This window comes from Hemitrygon akajei, chromosome 16, assembly GCF_048418815.1.
Source record: "Hemitrygon akajei chromosome 16, sHemAka1.3, whole genome shotgun sequence".
In the NCBI taxonomy this organism is placed as follows: Eukaryota; Metazoa; Chordata; class Chondrichthyes; order Myliobatiformes; family Dasyatidae; genus Hemitrygon; species Hemitrygon akajei.
In genome coordinates, this window is record NC_133139.1 from 3,251,753 (window position 1) to 3,269,648 (window position 17,896).

The 17,896-nt window shown below is 42.8% G+C and overlaps 1 protein-coding gene across 3 annotated transcripts in view; it reads right to left on the reverse strand.

The window, feature by feature from the left end:
• Positions 1-17,896, reverse strand: part of LOC140739701 (A disintegrin and metalloproteinase with thrombospondin motifs 6-like) — a 185,173-nt gene that overhangs the window by 21,842 nt on the left and 145,435 nt on the right. For all 3 annotated transcript variants that reach the window (XM_073068121.1, XM_073068120.1, XM_073068122.1), the window contains 3 exons: positions 14,662-14,764; positions 11,392-11,525; positions 10,834-10,957 (listed from right to left, as the gene is read on the reverse strand). In XM_073068121.1, the coding sequence (XP_072924222.1) occupies positions 10,834-10,957; positions 11,392-11,525; positions 14,662-14,764 (361 nt within the window). The remainder of the gene's footprint in view (positions 1-10,833; positions 10,958-11,391; positions 11,526-14,661; positions 14,765-17,896) is intronic.

Here is a 17,896-nt window from a genome sequence, read left to right on the forward strand (position 1 = left end):
ATTTACCAGTGATACTGCACCTGATTCTGATAGTATCTGATTCTACCATCTCCTCTGGCAGTGAGTCAGATATTTATCACTCTAAGTGGCAAAAAATAAACATTTGCTTCAAGCCCCCTTTAAAATTCTATTCTATCACCTTAAAAATTGCCCTCTTGTTCTTAATATCCTTACCATGGGCAGGAAATTCTGACAGGCTACCCTCTCTATACCTCTTATAATTTTATACACCTTTATCAGGTCACTCCTCAGGCTTCAGGGAAAATAAACCCAGTCTACTCAATCTCTCCCCATAACCAAAGGCCTTCACTCCAGGTAACATAGCGGTTCATCTCTGCTGCACTGATAGGTCTGAAGGTGGATAAGTCACCTGGACCAGATGGTGTACACTACAGGGTTCTGAAAGAGGTTATTGAAAAGACTGTGGAGGTGATCTTTCAAGAATCACTAAATTCTGGAATCATTCCAGTAGACTGGAAAATAGCAAATACCACTCCACTTTTCAAGAAGGGAGTGAGGCAGAGGAAAGGAAATTGTAGAATAGTTAGTGTGACCCCAGTGGTTGGGAAGATGTTGGAGTCGGTTGTTAAGAATGTGGTTTCAGGTATTGGAGGAACATGATAAAATAGGCCGTATTCAGCATGGTTTCCTCAAGGGAAAATTTTGCCTGACAAATCTGTTGGAATTCTTTGAAGAAATAATAAGCAGGATAGGCAAGGGAGAATCAGTTGATGTTATGTACTTGGATTTTGAGAAGACCTTTGACAAGGTGCCACACATAAGGCTGCTTAAAAAGCCATGAGCCCACAGTAATACAGGAGAATTTCTAACATGGATAAAGCAATGGCTAATTGGCAAGAGGCAAAGAATGGGAATAAAGAGAGCCTTTTCTGGTTGGCTGATGGTAACTAGTGGTGTTCCACAGGGGTCTGTGTAGGGACGGATTCTTTTTACATTATACAACAATGATTTGGATGATGGAATTAATGGCTTTGTTGCAAAGTTTGCAGGCAATACAAAGATAGGTGGAGGGGCAGGTAGTTTTGAGGAAATAGGGAGGCTACAGAAGGACTTGGATTAGGAGCATGGGCAAAGAAGTGGCAGATGAAATACAGTGTTGGGAAGTGTATGGTCGATCACTTTGGTAGAAGAAATGAAAGGATTGACTATTTTCTAAATGGACAGAAAATAGAAAAATCAAAGGTGCAAAGGAATTTGGGAATCCTTGTGCAGAATTCCCTAAAGTTAAATTTGCAGGTTGAGCCTATGGTGAGGAAGGTAAATGTGATGTTAGCATTCATTTCAAGAGGACTAGAATATAAAAGCAAGGATGTAATGTTGAGACTTTATAGAGTAATGGCGAAGCATTACTTGGAGTATTGTGAGCAGTTTTGGGCCCCTATCTTATAAAGGATGTGCTGAAACTTGGGAGGGTTCAAAGTAGGTTCACATAAATGATTCCAGAATTAAACAGCTTGTCATATGAAAAGTGTTTGATGGCTCCGGGCTTGTATTCACTGGAATTTAGGAGAATGAGGGGTGACTTAATTGAAAACTATCGAATGGTGTACGGCCTTGATAGAGTGGGTGTGGAAAAGATGTTTTCTTTGGTGGGAGTGTCTAAGACCAGAGGACATAGCCTCAAAATAGAGGGGCATCCTTTTAGAATGGAGATGAGGAGGAATTTCTTTAGCCAGAGAGAGGTGAACCTGTGGAATTTGTGCCACAGACAGTTGTGGATGCCAGGTTTTTATGTATATTTAAGCCAAAAGCTGATAGATTCTTGACTGGTCAGGACATGAAGGTATACAGGGGGGAGGGAGGAGCTGGGGCTCAGCCATAATGGATCATAAATGGATCAGCCATAATGAAATGGCAGAACAGACTCAAATGGCCTAATTCTATATCTTATGGTCTTAATGTCTTATGGAGAACACCATGTGATTATACTGTGTATACTCCTTTTATGATACCAATTGACAGGCTTTGATGCTATTTTAGATAGAGTTCTATCTTACGAGATTAATTTTCCAGCGGTTTGATTGGGGCACGACTGCACAACTACATGGACTTCAGCCAGTGAGAACAGCGAGAAGAGTTTAAAAGGAGACGGTTATTTCTTCAGCGGTTTGATCGGGGCATGACTGCACAAACGCGTGGACATCAGCCAGTTAGAACAGTGAGAAAAGGCTTCGGCAATAATGGGTCAAGGCAAGGTAGGTTGCCTGTGTAGAATACAGACAGGAAGAATGTATGTGAGGCCGGTGTTCTGTGCTCAGTGTCAGATGTGGGAAGTTCGGGAGACTCCCAGCCTCCTGGACGGCCACATCAGTGCCAGGTGCATCGAGCTGCAGCTCCTTATGGACCACGTTAGGGAACTGGAGATGCAGCTTGATGACCTTCATCCTGTCAGGGAAAGTGAGGAGGTGATAGAGAGGAGCTATAGGCGGGTAGTCACACTGCGGCCTGTTGAGACAGATAAGTGGGTAACAGTGAGCAGAGGGAAGGGCAGGAGTCAGATGTTAGAGAACACCTCTGTGGCTGTACCCCTCGACAATAAGTACTCCTGCTTGAGTACTGTTGGGGGGCGACGGCCTACCAGGGGGAATCAACAGTGGCCATGCCTCTGCCATAGAGTCTGGCCCTGTGGCTCAGTAGGGAAGAGGTTGGCAGCAGTGACAGTTAGGGGGTCAGACAGGCAATTCTGTGGATGTAGGAAAGAAGCACGGATGGTAATTTGCTTTCCAGGTGCCAGGGTCCAGGATGTTTCTGATTGCATCCACGATATCCTGAAGTGGGAAGCAGAATAGCCAGAGGTCATGGTACATATCGGTACCAACGACATAGACAGGAAAAGGGAGGAGGTCCTGAAAGCAGACTACAGGGGTTTAGGAAGGAAGTTGAGAAGCAGGACCTCAAAGGAAGTAATCTCTGGATTACTGCCTGTACCACGTGACAGTGAGTATAGGAATAGAGTGAGGTGGAGGATAAATGTGTGGCTGAGGAATTGGAACAGGGGCAGGGATTCAGATTTCTGGGTCATTGGGACCTATTTTGGGGCAGGAGTGACCTGTACAAAAAGGATGGGTTGCACTTGAATCCCAGGCAGACCAATATCCTGATGGGGAGGTTTGCTAAGGCTATTGGGGAGGTTTAAACTAGGATTGCTGGGGGTTGGGAACTAAACTGAAGAGGTGGTTGGCTCACAAATAGAGAAAGCTTGGAGACAGTGCAAGAGGGAGATGATAGAGAAGGGTCATGCTCAGACCGATGGTTTGAGATGTGTCTATTTTAATGCAATGTGCATCATGAACAAAGCGGATGGGCTTAGAGCGTGGGTCAGCACTTGGAGCTATGATGTTTTGGCCATTACAGAGACTTGGATGGCTTGGGGAAGGAATAGTTTTTTCGAGTGCCAGGCTTTAGATGTTTCAGAAAGGACAGGGAGGGAGGCAATAGAGGTGGGGGCGTGGCACTGTTGATCAAAGATAGTGTCACGGCTGCAGAAAAGGAGGAAGACATGGAGGGATTGTCTACAGAGTCTCTGTGGGTGGAAGCTGAAATCAGGAAGGGGGTCAATAACTTTACTGGGTGTTTTTTATAGACCACCCAATAGTAACAGGGACATCGAGGAGCAGACAGGGAGACAGATTCTGGAAAGGTGTAATAATAACAGAGTTGTCGTGATGACAGACTTTAATTTCCCAGTTATCAACTGGCATGTCCCTTGAATGAGGGGTTTAGATGGGGTGGAGTTTGTTAGGTGTGTTCAGGAAGGTTTCTTGACACAGTATGTAGATAAACCTACCAGAGGAGAGGCTGTACTTGATCTGGTATTGGGAAATGAACCTGGTCAGATGTCAGATCTCAGTGGGAGAACATTTTGGAGATAGTGATCACAATTCTATCTCCTTTACCATAGCATTGGAGAGGGATGGGAACAGACAAGTTAGGAAAGCGTTTAATTGGAGTAAGGGGAAATATGAGGCTATCAGACAGGAACTTGGAAGCATAAATTGGGAACAGATATTCTCAGGGAAATGTACGGAAGAAATGTGGCAAATGTTCAGGGGATATTTGCATGGAGTACTACATAGGTACGTTCCAATGAGACAGGGAAAGGATGGTAGGGTACAGGAACCCATGGTGTACAAAGGCTGTTATAAATTTAGTCAAGAAGAAAAGAAGAGCTTATGAACGGTTCAAAAAACTGGGCAATGATAGAGATCTAGAAGATTATAAGGCTAGCAGGAAGGAGCTTAAGAAAGAAATTGGGAGAGCTAGAAGGGGCCATGAGAGGGCCTTGGTGGACAAGGTTAAGGAAAACCCTAAGGCATTCTACAAGTATGTGAAGAGCAAGAGGATAAGACATGAGAGAATAGGAACAATCAAGTGTGACAGTGGAAAAGTGTGTATGGAATCGAAGGAGATAGCAGAGGTACTCAATGGGTACTTCGCTTCAGTATTCACTACGGAAAAGGATCTTAGGAACTGTAGGGATAACCTACAGTGGACTGAAAAGCTTGAGCATGTAGATATTAAGAAGAAGATGTGCTGGAACTTTTGGAAAGCATCAAGTTGGATAAGTGACCAGAACCAGACGAGATGTACCCCTGACTACTATGGGAGGCGAGGAAGGAGATTGCTGAGAGTTTGGCGATGATCTTTGCATCATCAACAGGGTTGGGAGAGCGGAGTGAGAGGCAGCAGAGTGAAAGGGCTTTGGTGGTAACGGGACGAGGCAAGGCAGTTGTTGGATTGCAAAAGGAAGTAGTATGTGTGTGAGGATGGTTTTCTGTGGTCAGTGCCAGATGTGTGAAGTCCTGGAGTCTCCTGGCATCCCAGATGGCCACATCTGCACCCGGTGCATTGAGATGCAACTCTTAAGGGATCGTGTTAGGGAACTGGAGATGCAACTCGATGACCTTCGTCTGGTCAGGGAGAGTGAGGAGGTGACAGAGAGGAGTTACAGGCAGGTGGTCACACCGGGGCTGCAGGGGACAGAGAAATGGGTTACAGTCAGGAGAGGGAAGGGGAAGAGTCAGGTACTAGAGAGTACCCCTGTAGCTGTACCCCTTGACAATAAGTACTCCTGTTTGAGTACTGTTGGGGGGGACAGCCTGCCTGGGGGAAGCGACAGTGGTTGTGCCTCTGGCACAGAGTCTGGCCCTGTGGCTCAGAAGGGTAGGGAAAGGAAGAGGAAGGCAGTAGTGACAGGGGACTCTATAGTCAGGAGGTCAGACAGGTGATTCTGTGGATGCAGGAAAGAAACTCGGATGGTAGTTTGCCTCCCAGATGCCAGGGTCTGGGATGTTTCTGATCACGTCCAAGATATCCTGCGATGGGAGGGAGAACAGGCAGAGGTCGTGGTACATATTGGTACCAATGACACAGGCAGGAAAAGGGAAGAGGTCCTGAAAGAAGACTACAGGAAGTTAGGAAGGAAGTTGAAAAGCAGGACCTCAAAGGTAGTAATCTCGGGATTACTGCCTGTGCCATGCGACAGTGAGAATAGGAATAGAATGAGGTGGAGGATAAATGCGTGGCTGAGGGAATGGAGCAGGGGGCAGGAATTCAGATTTCTGGATCATTGGGACCTCTTTGGGGGCGGGTGTGACCTGTACAAAAAGGACGGTTTGCACTTGAATCCAAGGGGAACCAACACCCTGGCGGGCAGGTTTGATAGAGCTGTTGGGGAGGGTTTAAACTAGTTTGAGAGGGGGTGGGAATCAGAATGTGAGTGCAGGGATTAAGGTAGAAGGACAAGGGCAAGATGCTAAGAGTTCTGAGTTGATGAGGAAGGACAGGCAGGGGACAAAAGATAATTGTTGCCAGTTAAAGGGGTTGAAATGTGTCTATTTCAATGATAGGAGTATTAGGAACAAGGAGGATGAACTTAGAGCATGGATTAGTATGTGGAACTATGATGTTGTGGCCGTTACTGAAACTTGGTTGGAGGAAGGGCAGGATTGGATGATGCAGGTCCCGGGGTTCAGGTGTTTTAAAAGGAATAGGATGGGAGGTAAAAAAAGGGGGGGGGGAGTGGCATTGATGGTCAGGGACAGTATCACGGCTATAGAAAGGGAGGACACTGCAGAGGGAGTGTCCACAGAGTCGGTCTGGGTGGAAGTCAGAAATAGGAAGGGATCAATCACTGTGCTGGGAGTAGTCTGTAGGCCCCCAAATAGCCCTCGGGACACCGAGGAGCAGATAAGCAGGCAGATTTTAGAATGGTGCAGGAAATACAGGGTAGTAGTTATGGGTGATTTCAACTTCCCTCATATTGACTGGCACCTCCTGAGTGCAAGGAGGATAGATGGGGCTGAATTTGTCAGGTGTGTTCAAGAAGGATTCCTGACACGGTATGTGGACCGGCCGACGAGAGGAGAGACTATACTGGATCTAGTCCTGGGTAAGGAACCTGGACAAGTGACAGACCTCTTGGTGGGGGAGCATTTTGGTGAGAGTGACCACAAATCCCTTAGCTTCAGTATAGCTATGGAAAGAAATAAAATCAGACAAAATGGCAAAGTGCTTAACTGGGGAAGGGCTAACTTTGAAGGGATGAGGCAGGAACTAGCGAGAGTAAATTGGAAACATGTTCAAAGGGGAAAGCACAGAAATAATGTGGGAGAAGTTTAGGGACCACTTGAGCTGGGTTCAGGATAGATTTGTCCCACTAAGGCAAGGAAAAAATGGTAGGAAAAGGGAACCGTGGCTGACGAAACAAGTAAGGCAACTCATCAAGAGGAAAAAGGAAGCATATGTTAGATATAAGAAGCATGAAGTAGGAGGGGCTCATGAGAAATATAGGGTAGCCAGGAAGGAGCTTGTAGGATTAAGGAGAACCTCAAGGCATTCTATGCGTATGTGAAGAACAGGAGGACGACAAGAATGAAGGTGGGACCGCTAAAGGATAAAGAGGGCAACATGTGCCTGGAGGTGGAGGAGGTTGGGGAGGTCCTAAATGAATACTTTGCTTCAGTATTTACAAGTGAAAAGGATCTTGATCAGGATGAGGCCGAAGCAGAGCCGGCCTATGTGCTGGGCAATGTGGAGATTAAGGAAGAAGAAGTGCTGCATCTTCTTAAAAACATTAAGATTGATAAATCCCCAGGGCCGGATATGATACACCCCAGGTTGTTGTGAGAATTGAGAGAAGAGATCGCAGGAGCATTAGCCATGATCTTTGAATCCTCTTTGGCTGCAGGGGAAGTGCCGGAGGACTGGAGAATGGCAAATGTAGTTCCCTTGTTTAAAAAAAGGTAATAGGGAGAAACCTGGGAACTATAATCCAGTGAGTCTTACGTCAGTGGTCTGCAAACTACTGGAAAGGATTCTTAAGGATAGGATCTACGAGCATTTGGAGAAGTACAGTCTATTCATGGATAGTTAACATGGATTTATGAAGGGAAGATCATGCCTCACGAGCCTGATTGAGTACTTTGAAGAGGTAACAAAAGAAATTGATGAGGGTAGGGCAGTGGATGTGGTCTACATGGACTTTAGCAAGGCATTTGACAAGGTCCCTCACGAGAGACTCATCCAGAAAGTCATGAGGCATGGGGTAAGTAGAACCTTGGCTGTTTGGATAAAAAAAATTGGCTTAAAGGAAGAAAGTGGAGGGTACTTGTGGAAGGAAAGTATTCTGCCTGGAGGTCGGTGACTAGTGGAGTGCTTCAGGGATCTGTTCTGGGACCCCTGCTATTTGTGATTTTTATAAATGACCTGGATGTAGAGGCAGAAGGAAGAGTGAGTAAGTTTGCGGATGACATGAAGATTGGAGGAGTTGTGGATGGAGCTGTAGGTTGTCAAAGGTTACAAGAGGATATAGACAGGCTGCAGAGTTGGGCAGAAAAATGGCAGATGGAGTTCAATCCGGACAAGTGTGAGGTGATGCATTTTGGAAGGACAAACCAGAAGACTGAGTACAGGATTAATGGTCAGTTACTTAAGAGTGTGGATGAACAAAAGGACCTTGGGGTTCAAATCCATACATCCCTCAAGGTCGCTGCGCAGGTTGATAGGGTAGTTAAGAAGGCCTATGGGATGCTAGGCTTCATTAACAGGGGGATTGAGTTCAAGAGTAGAGAGGTCATGTTGCAACTCTACAAATCTCTGGTGAGACCGCACTTACAGAGTATTGTGTTCAATTGTTCAATTCTGGTCACCTCATTATAGGAAGGATGTGGAAGGTATGGAGAGGGTGCAGAGGAGATTTACCAGGATGTTGCCTGGTTTGGAGAAGAAGTCATATGAAGCAAGGTTAGCAGAGCTGGGACTTTTCTCTTTGGAGCGTAGAAGAATGGGAGGGGACTTGATAGAGGTCTGTAAGATTATGAGAGGCATAGATAGGGTGGATAGTCAGTACCTGTTTCCCAGGACATCAATAGCAAACACCAGAGGGCATATGTACAAAATTAAAGGAGGGAAGTTTAGGGGAGACATCAGGGGTAAGTTTTTTTACACAGAGGGTTGTGAGTGCCTGGAATGACTTGCCAGGGATGGTGGTGGAGGCTAAAACATTAGGGGTATTTAAGTTCCACTTGGACAGGCACATGGATGAAAGAAAAATAGAGGGTTATGGGGTAGTGTGGGTTTAGTACTTTTTTTTTAAGGATTATATGGGTTGGCACAACATGGAGGGCTGAAGGGCCTGTACAGTGCTGTAGTGTTCTATGGTTCTATGTTTCCAGAGCATTGGTGGGTTGCAGATGTTGTTCCATTATTCAAGAAAGGGAGTAGAGATAGCGCTGGTAATTACAGACCAGTGAGTCTTACTTCAGTGGTTGGTAAGTTGATGGAGAAGATCCTGAGAGGCAGGATTTAGACATTTGGAGAGGCATAATATAATTAGGAATAGTCAGCATGGCTTTGTCAAAGGCAGGTTGTGCCTTACAAGCCTGATTGAACTTTTTGAGGATGTGACTAAACACATTGATGAAGGTAGAGCCATAGATGCAGTGTATATGGATTTCAGCAAGGCATTTGACAAGGTATCCCATCCAAGGCTTATTGAGAAAGTAAGGAAGCATGAGTTCCAAGGGGACATTGCTTTGTGGATCCAGAACTGGCTTGCCCACAGAAGGCAGAGAGTGGTTGTTGACGGGTCATATTCTGCATGGAGGTCGGTGTCCAGTGCTGTGCCTCAGGGATCTGTTCTGCAACCCCTCTTCTTCATGATTTTTATAAATGACCTGGATAAGGAAGTGGAGGGATGGGTTAGTAAATCTGCTGATGACACAAAGATTGGAGGTGTTGTGGATAGTGTGGAGGGCTGTCAGAGGTTGTAGTGGGACATTGATAGGATGCAAAACTGGGCTGAGAAGTGGCAGGCGGCGTTCAACCCAGATAAGTGTGAAGTGGTTCATTTTGGTAGGTCAAATATGATAACAGATTATAGTATTAATGGTAAGACTCTTGGCAATGTGGAGGATCAGTGGGATCTTGGGGTCCGAGTCCATAGGACACTCAAAGCTGCTGCGCAGGTTGACTCTGTGGTTAAGAAAGCATACGGTGAATTGGCCTTCATCAATCATGGGACTGGGTTTAGGAGCCAAGAGGTAATGTTGCAGCTATATAGGACCCTGGTGTGGTGAACTAGATATACCTGTCTGACTGCTCCTGTGGCTCCTCCCACAGACCCTGCTGACTGCCCCTGTGGCTCCTCCCACAGACCCCTGTATAAAGGCGACTGTGGTCTGCTGCTCTCCCTCATTTTCCCAGGATGTAGTGTTGTTCTTCAGTCAATAAAGGCCGATATCTCACTTCCTAAGTCTCAGCGTGAGTTATTGATGGTGCATCACCTGGTCAGACCCCACTTGGAGTACTGTGCTCAGTTCTGGCCTGCATTGTGGTGTAGATTTTCTATGTTTCTAGTTTCTTTCGCAATACACAAAAAATCTGGAGAAATTCAGCAAGTTATTCAGCATCTATGGAAATGAATAAGCGTTGGACATTTTGGGCCAAGACCCTTTCTTGGGACTGGAAAGGAAGGGGGAAGATGTCAGAATAAGAAGCTGTGGGGATGGGGGCAGGGCAGGAGGTCAAGCTAGAAGGTGATAGGTGAAGCCTGGTGGGTGGGTGAGGGGAAATGAAGAAAGAAGCTGTGAGGTGACAACTGGAAAAGACAAAGGGCAGGAGAAGAAGGAATCTAATAGGAGAGGAGAGTGGACCATGTGAGAAAGGGAAAGAGGATGGGCACCATGAGGGAAGGTGATAGGCAGGTGAGAGGCCAGAGGGGGGAACTGAAGAAGGTGGGGGGGGGGGAATTACTGGAAGTTGGAGAAATCGATGTTCGTGCTATTAGATCAGTAGCTACCCAGGTGGAACATGAGGCATTGCTCCTCTAATGTGAGAGTGGCCTCATTGTGGCAGAAGAGGCCACGGGCCGACATATCTATGGCCTCCTCCTCTTCTTAACTGAATATGAGATTCCAGTAAGATGTCAGACAAGCCTCTCAACTGTTGGATAAAAGCTACTTCACACTAACTGAATTCCAGGATTATTTTCAATGTGACACAAATCTTACAGAACCAGAATATGGTCTATTTTAAGGACAACTACTTCATATTACATTGTAGGTATGTGAGTTGGATCTCTCCTGCAGTGTACTAAGGAATTCTTGAGGCCATATAACTGAACTGCAGTTTTACCCCAGTCTCATTCCAACTGGTGTCTTTCTCCTCATTGCTTCCAAAACAAGTAGTTACGCCAAGCTAACTGTAATTTTCAGATAAGCTTCACACTCCTGAGAAGAAAGAAAATTAATATTTAGAAGTTAGTTTGCTAGCCCTGTTATTATTGGAATGCTCAAATTAGATTTATCTTACCTCCATGAGGATTTGATTCATTGAAAATTCCTTCTATAGTTTCACAAGTACTCCCATCACCACCACAGACTCGGCAGCGATCCTCTCTTACATCTGAACCCAGAGTGTGATCACAGCCCACATGCTACATAGGAAGGAAGTGAAAAATGTCAGATTATTCTGTTAAAACAATTTCATTTTTTGCTATTTTCATAATTTTAGACCTATTTCCAAAGAATCTGATATTGTCTTCAAGGAATCTTTTAATTGTCCAAAAATGTCTTTTAATTCATTACTTGAATAGTGGGACAGTACAAACTTACAAATATTTGACTTCAAAAAGTTTATATATTTATTTTAAACACATTTATTTTACTTGATTCATAATTGCCTGAAAAGTAACTCTACAACAACATGGAATTAGACTTTTAATTTGAAAGAAATTTGTTTTACATGATTAAATACTTCTCACAGACTTGGTCAGTGGTATAGTGGACTAAAGTAAACACACACCAGTCAAGATTTTGTTGAATAATTTATTAATTGTGAGACAGTAAGATTAAGTTTAGGGTTACATACCTTACATTCCCCACTGACACATATATCAAGAGAGTTTGGACGACACAAGGTACCATCCACCACAGCTGCAGCATGTTCAGTGTAGAAATTGAAGCCCACAGCCAGGCAGTTCAAAGCACACGCCTTTACACCACCTACATTAAAATTAAAATACAGATCAATTTTATTTATAAGATTTAAAAAAAAAGAAAGTCACTGTAGTTAAATTCCTTACGCATTGAAGGAGTAGCACAACTGGTAGAAATGCTGCTTCATGGCTCCAGAGATCCAGATTCAATCCTGACTTCCTGTGCTGTCAGTGCAGAGTTGTCACATTCTCCATGTGACCGTGTGGATTCAGAATCAGAATCACTGACATATGTCATGAAATCTGCTGTTTGGACGCCACAGTAACGTAGCAGTTAGCGCAATGCTATTACAGCTTGGGGCGTTCTGGAGTTCAGAGTTCAATTCCGATGCCATTCTGTAAAGAATCTCCGTACATCGTCCCTGTGGAAGACATGAGTTTTTCTTGGGTGGTCAGGTTTCCTCCCACAGTCCAAACACCTACCAGGTAGGTTAATTGGCCATTGTAAATTGTCCCATTAGATTAGGGTCAATCAGGGTTGTGGGATCGATGGGGTGGTATAGCTTGAAGTCCAGATGGGCCTACTCCATGCTGTATTGCTAAATAAATAAATAAAATAAACACAGTTTCTTGATTAGCAGGTGCATATTAATGGAATAGTAATTTGGAGATTTGTAACATAAATAACTGCAGCACAATCACTGCCATGCCAACTTCAGAATTTAAATGGAGTATTAAAAATTGTCGGAAAGTGCAGAGGTCATAGTGATTGACTTATTAGGGCATAAGCCTGCCTGAAAAAACTATCCAGGAATAAACCATCAGTGGTTGCCATCTAATTAATGTCCACATCACAAAAATGAATAGGTAAAATCATCTAAAATATGGAAGCCACACCATAAGCAATCGGCCTAACTAATTAGGATAGTTATGTAATGGTAACCCCTAAGTCTAGAGTACTTATATGAAGAAAATATAAATTGAATTCACAAAAGAAGAAACAAAGAATTTGAATTACTTTTTTCAAAATCTGTAAATTTGAAAGTTTTTGCTCTAAAGTAAGGAAACCTGTGTCAGTAAGAAGCAACTCTGAAGGATTATGTTCAGACAATGACTCTACTGAACAGCAGAACAGATTAGAATGGCGTAATGGTCTCTCCTGCTTCTCTATTTTAAAGTTTGAATATCTATTGATTTCATTAATTGATTATCCCCAGGCTCAAAGTATTTCAAAGATTATCAATAATCAGTACGAATAAAAGTTTCCTCACTTCAAATCTAGATGGCTGACTTTCGATCTATGGAAATAGCTCACAATTTCTAGGTATCTCAGCTCTTGGCATCTACCCTATCAATTGTTTCAGAATTTTCTACTGGGATACTACTGAACCAGAGTGGGTCAACGTATGCAGGGCAACTTGTGAATGAGACTTGAAATGAGTTAAGGTATACGAAGTACAGTTGGGTGAATGCAAGGGTAGAAGATGGGAGCTGGCAAGAAGTTTAGATGTAACAATAAACCTGCGGATCAGGCTTTCAGCAGATAGGATTAGGCAGGAGCAAGCTATTGTGGTGTAAGTAGCCATCCTTGATGGAATGTACTTGTAAATGAAAATTCAGCTCTGCACCATTGATAAATCTAGATCACCCCAAAGATGTAAGGATTGATAATTCTATTTCTAAGATTCCTTTCACTTCACATTAGGAATATGAGTCCCATAGATAAATCACCAACCTATCAAATAGTGAGTGTAGAGTTCGCACATTCTGCATGTGTTTCCTTGGAACTTCCTCCCACATCCCAAAGATATGTGGGTAGATTGGTTAATTTGCAGCTGTAAATTGCCATCAGTATGGAAGTAAATGGTAATATCTGGGGAGAGATGATAAGAATGCGGGGAGACTATTATCTAAATGGGCAGCAAATACAGAAATAGCAAAGGGACTTGGGAGTCTTGGTGCAGATTCTCTAAGGGTTAGCCATTACTAAGGAAGGCAAATGCAATGTTAGCATTCATTTCGAGAGGACTAGAATATAAGGCATTGGTCAGAGCACATTTAGAGTAGTGTGAAAGTTTTGGGATCCTTATCTAAGAAAGGATATTCTGACGTTAGAGAGGGTCCAAAAGAGGTTCATGAGAATGATCCTGAGAATGAAAGGGGGTAACGTATGAGGAGCGTTTCATGGCTCTAGGCCAGTGTTTGTTAGAGTTTAGAAGAGTGAGGGGAATTTCATTGAGACCTACCAAAGATTGGAAGCCCAGACATGGAGAGGATGTTTCTAATTGTGTGAGAGTCTAGTACTAGGGGGCAGTTCCAGTATGATGGCGGTGCGCTTGATCGCAGCAGCCTCTCTGGATCCAACAAATGGTGCAAATATATGTCTTAAACAGTCTTCTTGTGATCATAAGACCCCAATGGACACTGGTAATACAAAATACTGTAAGTCCAGTTCATTCACTCATTGGAAAGACCAACAGTGGTGGGGGGGGGGGATGTGGGCTGCATGGCCTCAGTCGTTGCGCAGATCAGGCCCTCATGCCACGGCATCACCTGTTACAGCCACCTGGGGCAGGAAACACTGGAATCCGTGCTGGGTTGGGGGCTAGCCGCTGCATGCTGGGTCTCCCATCAGTGCTGCTCTCCAGTGTTTGCTCCCTTTAAGACCAACTGGATTGCTTTAATCTGCGGCTGACCCAATGAGAGATGAGAAACAGCTATGTGCTTGTTCTTACAGAAATGTGTCTCCAAGATAACATCCCATGCACCATCAATCTTTAGGCCATGTCATGCAGGGACTTGTGCTAATATTATTTTTGTGATTACATGTGCAATTGTAACCATCTTATGGAATGCAACTGTATATACTGTGTTTTGCATTATTTGCCCCAGAGGAATGCTGTTTTGTTTAACTATATACATGTGTATGGTTGAATGAAAAACTAAACTTGAATGTCTTAGAACAGCAGGATATCTCTTTAGAACAGAGATGAGAAGGAATTTCTTCAGTCAGAGGGTGGCAAATCGCCTAATTCATGTTTCTATGTCTTATAGTCTAAAAGGTTACTATGAAAATTAGTGGGGGAAATTGGATTGTTGTATGGGCTAGCACAGAATTGATAGGCCAAATAATTTCCTTTCATTTTGTAAAGTAATTTGGAATAATGAATGTAATTATTTCTTTATTTTGAGGAAGATCATACCTCCAACATATGGTTTCCAGGCATAATACTTCCCACGAAATGCAATGTTATTAAATTCTGCACATTGCTTTTCTCTGAAGTCTTGAGACCCTGGTGGACAGTCCTGCAGAAAACAGAGAAAATAGTAAAAATAAAAATAATGTAAAGAAGTAATACTTAAGAATAAGCAGAAAAAATCAAACTATATTGCAACAGACTTTGTTTGTCTTTTGAAATTATTATTGCCTTCTGTTCATGGAGAAAAAGCTTAAATATCTTTTACTTTGAACTTTGATATCTATGCATCTTTGGTATCTGAGGTTTGATGAAGATTTTGCACCATACTGGCACAGTGTGACTTCCTGCAATGAACAAAGTAGTTAAAAAGTTTTGTCATAAAGCTTGATTTGGGTATAATTTATATATCGTATTTTTTTTTAACCTAAAATAACCTCAAATCGAATACTATCAGTTGCTTTGAATATTCACTTATCACAATAAGGTATTAAGAGTTTGTACCCTTGGTTCATAAGGCTGATACTTTAATATTAAGCTACAGGTGGTAAAATAGTGCAAAATCTTAACAGGCAGCCAGTGCAGATGATAGCTGCTGTCACTAGATTCTTGGATCAGATAAGAATTAGGTTCATAAAAGTAGATTTTGATATGTGATATTGTGAAATGGATGAAAGCAACATTTATATTTCTCAAGATTTCTATTGCAGCTCACTTCAATAAAAATAAAAACAGGCAGAGATATACAGGTAGCTGCTGACTCACTTTATGCTGTGGCATTGTCAAAACTCCAGGATGGCAGTTTACTTGTAATAAACGTGTAGGATATGCCTGTCATTTTCAACATACTGTAGCTTACAATCCATGGATTTTGTTATTTTTTTACAATAACATTTGTATTTTAAGAGTGAATGGATATAACATTATGGCTGTGCAAAATGGGACATTTACATTCCGTATCTTCTTCCTGTCTCTCTTCTTCTTAGGCAGTCACTCACGGTTTAGGGTGATTTTCTTCTGCTCTTTGGATCTGAGGTGAAACGAGGCCAAATTAGGACCTGCAGACACGCAGATAGTCCCTGACGGGGCAGGTAGATGGCTCCCATGACTGAACTGTTCCCATAATTTACGGACTCACTTTCAAGGATTCTTCATCTCATATTCTCAATATCTATTGCTTATTTATTATTATTGTTCTCTTTCTTTTTGAATTTGCAGTTTGTTGTTTTTTGCACATTGGTTGCTTGTCCATCAATCTGTCATTTATTCTATTGCGTTTCCTGTGTTTATTGTGAATACCTCAGGGTTATCATGGTGATATATATGTACTTTGAACCTTATGGGTGCAACAACAAATAGACTGGAGGTTCTGAAAGCCATTGTTGATACCCATTTTGACTGGTCATAGGTCAAGGTTTACCAGGACCAAGTGAGTATGTTTTGAGGCTTTGACAACATACTTGAGTTGTTTTCTCTGTCTACCTGGTAAAGTTTAGTTGTGACATAAGTGTTTGTTTCAACAGTCTATTGTCAAGACATATGAATGACATTCCCTGCCATTGGAGTAAACTGCATGTAATTAAGATCTCAACACTGAGAATGTCAGTGTGGAAGAAGATGCTGTGTCAGTTCATTTGACCTGCCAGTGCATTTGAAGGATTATGCAAAGGCAGCTTTGTTAAGATTGAAAGGAGAGTGAAAAAGAACACCTGCTGAGCCAGATGCCAAACCCCAAGTTTCTGAACCATCTAGAAGTGGATTATTGGCAAGTTGCTGTATATACAATACAGATTGATCAAATTTAATATTAAAGGCATTAAAAACATGCAATTAGGTTGAGAAAGTGGTTTTGAATGACGGAGAAGGTACAGGTGGCCAAATGGCCAATTTCTTATATTTTTATGCTCTTATATCCACTCCACTCAAGTGAGTTGCAAAAAAGGGAGGAGAGCTTAAAAGAAGTAATCAACTCTCACTGAAGTCCTACTGTAGAAATGCTCTTCAACCTAAGACTATTCTTGTTGCAAATGTCGTTAATGAATATTCTTGACTCTACAATCAGATTCCACCCCCCCCCCCCCATCACAACCGAAAAACAATGAAGACTGAGGGGAACAGACTACATTCCTGGTTGAATTTCAGAAATTTCAGAAACAAATTAACACTCTCATTTCCTTTTTCTGGGACAGGAAGAAATGTCAGAAAACTTCAGGGATACTGTGATCAAGACTTTCTTTTAATGAGACAAATCCAACAGTGGTAACTATAGGAAAGGTTTGTCTGCCAGAGGGAAAGGCATTGCAAGATGACTGCTCAGATAAGTTTTCCAAGTGCCTGCAGATCTGCTCCTCAAATTGCAGTGTATTTATTAAGAGAAACAATGCAAGATGCTCACCATGTGATTATGTGGAGAAGAACGAATGATGCAGCAATAATCACTATACATTGTCTTTTCTGATCTTACAAAAACTTTTAATGTCACATTTGGCTGCTGTGGAATCTACATCAGTAAGCATGTCATAATTCACCACAGACCCAATCCCACAGCAGGCTGCAGTTAAGCACTCCATAGCCCTTCTGAATCATTTTTTCTCTACGTTATTATATCTCTTACACAATTGCCTTCTGTTTGGAGATAATCTCGGATGAGCAATTTTTTCAATTCTATCACTTGTAGGAGGTCAATCACCTCAGTCCTAGGACATCTTTCCAGGAGTTCTTCAGAGACAGTATCCTAGTTCAGTCACCTCCAAGATCACATCAAAAGTGGAGATATTCACTTATACTTCCACAATGTTCAATTCCATTTGTAAGTCCTCAGTAACTGAATGAACCCAAGTGTAAATACACAGCAAGACCTACAGATGTGCAAGGCAAAGGCCATCTCCAACACAGAGAATCTAACCACCCACCCCTGATTACAATTGCTAAATCTCCTTTCATCAATGGTGGTCACCACTCATCAGAACCTTAACTGGACGATCTGTATAAATAATTTGGCTGGGAATCCTGTTTCAAGTGATTCAACTCCTGACACCCCAAGGACTTTCCAGTATACTCAAAGCACAAATCAGAACAGTGATGGAACTTTGTTGTTTTGTCTGGATGAACACAGTTCTAATTTTTACTCTCAAGAGGCTTGATTGCAAGAAACTGCTGAGAGTTCTGAACACAGCTCAACACATCTCAGAAACTAGCCCTCCATGGACTCTGTACTTCTCACTGCTTCAACAAAGGAATC